This window comes from Miscanthus floridulus, chromosome 4 (assembly GCF_019320115.1).
Source record: "Miscanthus floridulus cultivar M001 chromosome 4, ASM1932011v1, whole genome shotgun sequence".
Lineage (NCBI taxonomy): Eukaryota > Viridiplantae > Streptophyta > Magnoliopsida > Poales > Poaceae > Miscanthus > Miscanthus floridulus.
In genome coordinates, this window is record NC_089583.1 from 97250689 (window position 1) to 97256325 (window position 5637).

Consider the following 5637-nt stretch of genomic DNA (forward strand, 5'->3'; position numbering starts at 1 on the left):
AGCCACAAATCCGAGCTCCTCCTCCGTACGTGCAAAAGGGCTTCGGCCCCTCTGGTGGGGACGGGCAGAAGCGGCTCCTCCGGCCAGCGCGTTTGGTGTGGCTCCTCCGCCGGAGCTGCCGCGGAGCCGGAGCCGGAGCCGGAGCCCGGCCAAACACGACCTATGTACTCGGCTGCGAGTGTGGCAACGGTCGTGGAGGGTAAAGCGTGCTGGATACTCCTCACTTGTATTTAGATCAGGCACCCCATAACAAGGCCCCGTTTGGTTTCTACGTGCTCTCCTAAAATTTCTGTCACATCGAATGTTTAAACACATGCATGGAGTATTAAATATAGACTAATTATAAAACTAATTACACAACTTACGACTAATTTACGAGACGAATCTTTTAAGCCTAATTAGTCCATAATTTGATAACGTGGTGCTATAGTAAACATGTGCTAATGACAAATTAATTAGGCTTAAAAATCGTCTCGCAAATTAGCCTATATCTATGTAATTGGTTTTATAATTAATCTATATTTAATGTCCTTTATTAGTATCTAAATATTCGATATGATATAAGACAAGGCATTCAACGCAGCCTTACAGTATAAACACGAACCAGTACCGTCCAGTTGCAATGAAGAGCAAGAGAGAACAGAGATCTGACGATCTGTCAACTGGATTTGAGTACCCGCAATGAATAGTGTGTCATTTTATCATTTGGCGCATCTACATCTCACCTGGACGCTAGCAAAAGCGGCAGTGAACAAGCAGCACCTGCTGCGTCAGACAGGTTCCGCTCAGCTGATGTGATCAGCAACGAACTCTCAATAGCACTGGACAGATCATGCATATACAGAAACAGGCAGCAGAAGATCAGGCATCGGAATACAACATCAGCTTACATTCCACTGCGACGGCCTCGTGTATAAATATAGGGCATAAAGTTTTAAAGTGTCACGTCCAATATTACATGAGGACGTAGGCTCCGTTCGGCTTACCTTATAATCTACACTATTTAGCTTGTTTTTTCAGGCGGAACAGTATTATCACAACAATTCAGCCAGAACAGTGTTTTTCAGTCAAGTTTCGGCAAGCCGAACGGGCCGTAAAGTTTTGAAGTGTCACATCGAGTGTTACATGAGACGTTCGGATACTAATAAAAAAACAAATTACAAAATCCGTTAATAATCCGCAAGACGAATTTATTAAGCCTAATTAATCCGTCATTAACATGTGTTACTGGGGCACCACATTGTCAAACCGTAGCTAATTAGGTTTAAAAAATTCATCCCGCAAATTAATCATAAATTGTGTAATTAGTTTTTTCAGTTTATATTTAATACTTCATACATACGCCCAACATTCGATAGGATATAGAGTAAACTTTTGAAAGGTCCTAAACAAGTCCTAAAGTTAGCTGTTGACCAACACCTTCAGCGACCAAAAAAGCAGCAGCAGCAGGAGCAGGAATTCAGTCACTTGCTGCTGAACCCAGCCTTGCAGTATAAACACGAACAAGTACACCGCTAAATAGCTAATCCAGAAAAACTACAGCTGAAACTACAAGTTTCTCTGTTCAGATTCAGATCAGGTGACATCCATTCATTGTAAGCAGAGTACACAATGATCGGCTTGCTACAAAAGCACAAAAAATTACTCATGCTGCTTCTGTACAGGAAATTCTAGCTACTCGCAATTACAGGATCTGTCGACTGTCGGTACCTGTCTACCTTCCTCCACCGCCCTTCAGTCTCTCTCAGGAGCATCTCCCGCATCTTTCCTTGCGCTCAGGTTTCCAGCATATGTCCAGACCTTCTCTAGATCGCCAGAAAAAAGCTTTTCGACCTTGATTTCTTGTGTTCCTAGATTGTTTTTGTTGAATGGGGGTTGTACTCTTCCAGGGCTGCCTGTAACTGGGGTGGAGGAGCAGAAAGTGGGTGTTGCAAATGGAGAGGCATATGGCGTATTCTGAATAGAGAATGGGCTTGGAGAGATCCTTTTCTGAACTGGCACACCTGTGCCACGATTGAAGATCGAAACAGATTCGGCAGCAGCTGATTTCTTTGTAGCATCATCAACATAAATCACATCATCAATTCTCGCAATTATGTTGAATGCCAAGCTCTCCAGAACCCTTGAGTAACTTTCAAGTATGGACTGTCCAACATCCTGGAAAAATATGCAAGAAACAAAGTGAATATTATGATTTGTTTAATTGAAAAGAAAGACTTGATCAATTTTGATTTGGATGGTTACTTGTCTTTGCACGAGCTTTACCTTGTTATACTGGATCTTGTTCATGTCAAGGGAAGTTTGTGGCAGACCAGGATACCTCAATCTTAGGCTCTGCAATAGACCATCAGCTCTTTCAGACAAAGTGTTGCTCTTTTCCTTATCTCCAACAAGACCCTTCACCTTTCCACCCCAAGATTTCTTTGATTTGGCTTGAGGTGTTGATTTTTTTTTGCCTTTCAGTTTCCAAACATGGATGGCAGCTTCTATTCTGTTTGCCACTTCAAGTGTGTGGTGCTCAGATGATAGATCCAAACAATCTAGGAGACATTCTGGTGAGAACTGCTCAGCTGTTATGTATCGGTAAATTATCTCACCCAAGCAAGATTTACCACTCTGCAGAAAAGATGAGATATCAGACTAGGTGAATCACTATGGAAATATCCACATCCTCCTGTATTATTGGAGACATGCTATGTTGGACCAAAGAAAACTATGCACTATTCACAGACAAAAACAGAGGGGGGATGTCAACAGTGACTTGAAGAACTAAGAAGAGCAGTCACATGCTTGATCTATGGGTTTAATACACACATTCATATTAAATTACATGGATGCATTATAAAGATGATTATACCTTCAAAAGAACACGAGTTACTACAAGAACTGACATGAGCAATCACATGCTTGTGCGAGAAAATGCAGAACTGACATTTGTTTTGCATGACAGGTATGCCCCAGTATCGACAAAGAGGGAAAGAAATGCCTTGATACATGCAGTGACAATACTACAAATGCTAAACTCATTCATAACTGAGTTCTGCATCTAGTAAGGCCAGTATTTGTTCACCTAATTCTCTCCAGTTCTCCATGATCTTAACTTTAATCAGTGCCAGACTCATCTTTTATTTAGGGAATGCTAATTAAACATCGTTTTGAAATTGCAATATGCACTAAACCAAGTTGGTCTAGAAAATTTAAGAGAAGTCCTAGCATATGAGAGTCTATCTAAGGACACAAGAATTAGCTTTTTCCATACCAAGAACAAAGTGATTAGACTAGAAAGATTCAGGCCTTCAAAAAGAAGCATTTATAATCCCGCACAACATGACATATTCACACTCAATGAAATACAAGAGGGAATATAGTTATGGCTTTTTTAAGCTTTTCCATATCATATTACAGTCATCAACTAATTCCTCATGACGCTAATAACTGGAGGTACCACGGTCTTGCATTGGAGATAAAATGGGTTAGAACCTAGAATTGATGACAGCTAGAGTGACAACACTTGATCATGCACACACAAAAAAAAAAAAAAAAACGCATTGCCATAAATGATGCCCAGCACCTTCACTCGACAAACTTGTATTAAAATACATTAACTGAGCTCTACATTTACAAGCGTATATGATAGGAAGTGAGTGGTCCCTTTCACAGGGATTTTATGCAATTAGTCCTTTTTTTTACCAGGGATTGAAGTACAATGTAGCAAGCACACCACATGGATAGCAAGAGATATACTGGCTGGTACCAGTGAATCCGTAACTGTAAGTATTTTACCTTGGGCAGTGTCTCCAGGTACACTTCGGGGATTTCCATCTCCGCGAGCACATCGCTGTTAATCGCCATGGCCGCCTTCAGTATCTGGTTTGCACAATCCCTGCTCTGCTGCAGCTTCCTCCTCGCATCCTCGGACAGCCCCTTGGGCGGCACTCGTGGGCAGGGCAACCACCACTTCTCCTCCTGCCGCACCGACGGCCGGCCACAAGACGAGGAGGAGGAGGACGACGGGAACGGGCCCCCGCTGTCCTCGACCATGACCCCCCTGTCCACGTACCAGAACTCCGTCCCCTTGAACCCATCAATCATGGCGAGAAGCATGGCGTCGAGCTTCCTGAGCGCGGGGAGGTTCATGTAGAGGTCGCTGCGCGGGCGCGGGACCATGACCTCGAACTGGCCGCCGCCTTCGGGGAGCTCCTGGATGGAGGGGGTGAGCTCGACGATGGAGTCCGCGACGGAGAGCAGCCACTCCATCTCCCGCGTCCACATCGCCTTCCTCGCCGTCGCGAGCGGCTCCAGCCTCCAGAGCTCGCCGAACACGGTGGCTGGACGACAGGAATCGGTAAAGGAAAACCATCACCATCAGGAATCCAGGCAATGCGGGTGGAGGAGTAGCACGGCGGCGGCGGCGGGCCGTGGGCGCGAGCGTACCGGAGAGGTTGGTGATGGCGTTGGAGATGGCGAGCGCGGTGCAGACGCCCTTGCCGCTGCCGGACATGTCCTCGCCGAGCAGGAGCTTCGCGAAGCGCTCCTTCATCATGTCGATCTCTGGCGCACGGTACAGGAAGGCAAGAACAAGAACTTGCTGTGAGAGGAAAGAACAAGAAGGGATTTTGGAGTGAGATCTAAGCAAAAGGAGCGGGGGGGCGTTGCTTACCGGAGAGGTCGGAGGCCGGCTTGGAGAGGTAGAAGGCGGTGGCCGATGCCGGGGTGGGGAGCGACGAGGAGGAGGACGCGAGGCGGGAGACGGTGGCGGAGGCCGAGGAGGAGGAGGCGAAGCGGCGGGTGGTGGGCGCGGAGCAGTCGCTGGAGGTCTCGGACTCGCTGACGTCGGCGCTGGGGCTGTAGCTCCCGCTGCAGCGGTCCGAGGCGGCCTCGTCCTCCGACGCGCTCGCCATTGCGGCGGGTTGGCTAAGCTAGGCGGCGCTGTGGCGGTGGAGAGGGAATCGCATCTGGGAGTGGGAGGAGGGGAGGGGAAAGCGATGGGAGCACAGCGCAGGTGCAGGAGCCAGGAGGAGGGCGGAGGGCGAGCTCACTGCCTCCGACTGCGCTGCTTCCTCTATCTGTTTATTGGCGACCGGTAACAATTGTGAGATGCTCTTATTTAGTCATTGGCGACCGGTAACAAATGGAGCAAACATAAACCTGTTGGGACTGGCAAACCGAGCGAGCCACAAAGGATGGATGGAGAAGCAGCAGACGACGGATTTTGGTTTGGTAGGCGTTGCGCAAGCCGGCAAAACGCGGACGACGACCCACACCCACACGGGCCAGAACTCAGAAGCTGACGAGAGGGACCACCACCGGCACCGGTGAGGTGGGCACGCGCGTCAGCCGTCCCGTCCGCGCGGAGCGGTTGGGTTTTACGGAACGGGAGACGGGGAGTGATGGGTGGGGCCACGGTTGCGCGTGACAAGGAGGCGCGGGCCCGCGTGTCGGCTTCATTCATTTGTTGGTCTGGGGAAAAAGCTTGACCGGCTTTGACCGGAGGGAATACGAGTTGAATTGATGGTTTTCCTTGACTATAGTACTTGCTTTGGTTTTAGCAGCATACAAGTACCCCTTCTTTTTTTGGGGGCACTCGAGAAATTAAGCACGGCGTTAATTCTTATGTTTTTTTTTTGTGTGACTACC

At 47.8% G+C, this 5637-nt stretch overlaps 1 protein-coding gene across 1 annotated transcript; it reads right to left on the reverse strand.

Annotated features, from left to right (window-relative positions):
- Window positions 1-1493: 1493 nt before the first annotated feature.
- LOC136552239 (rop guanine nucleotide exchange factor 1-like) lies at window positions 1494-5157 on the reverse strand. The gene is made up of 5 exons (XM_066543769.1): window positions 4661-5157; window positions 4435-4551; window positions 3784-4328; window positions 2266-2616; window positions 1494-2157 (listed from the first exon to the last, which is right to left on the reverse strand). The coding sequence occupies exons 1-5, from the start codon at window positions 4899-4901 to the stop codon at window positions 1735-1737; spliced, it is 1677 nt and encodes a 558-aa protein (XP_066399866.1). The 5' UTR covers window positions 4902-5157; the 3' UTR covers window positions 1494-1734.
- Between the last annotated feature and the right edge of the window lie 480 nt (window positions 5158-5637).

Coding starts and splice junctions, on each gene's coding strand:
- LOC136552239 (XM_066543769.1), bottom strand. CDS start 4,901: ATGGCGAGCGCGTCGGAGGACGAGGCCGCCTCGGACCGCTGCAGCGGG. Junction 4,552..4,660: donor GCCGGCCTCCGACCTCTCCG/GTAAGCAACGCC, acceptor ACCGTGCGCCAG/AGATCGACATGATGAAGGAG. Junction 4,329..4,434: donor CGCCATCACCAACCTCTCCG/GTACGCTCGCGC, acceptor CCTGTCGTCCAG/CCACCGTGTTCGGCGAGCTC.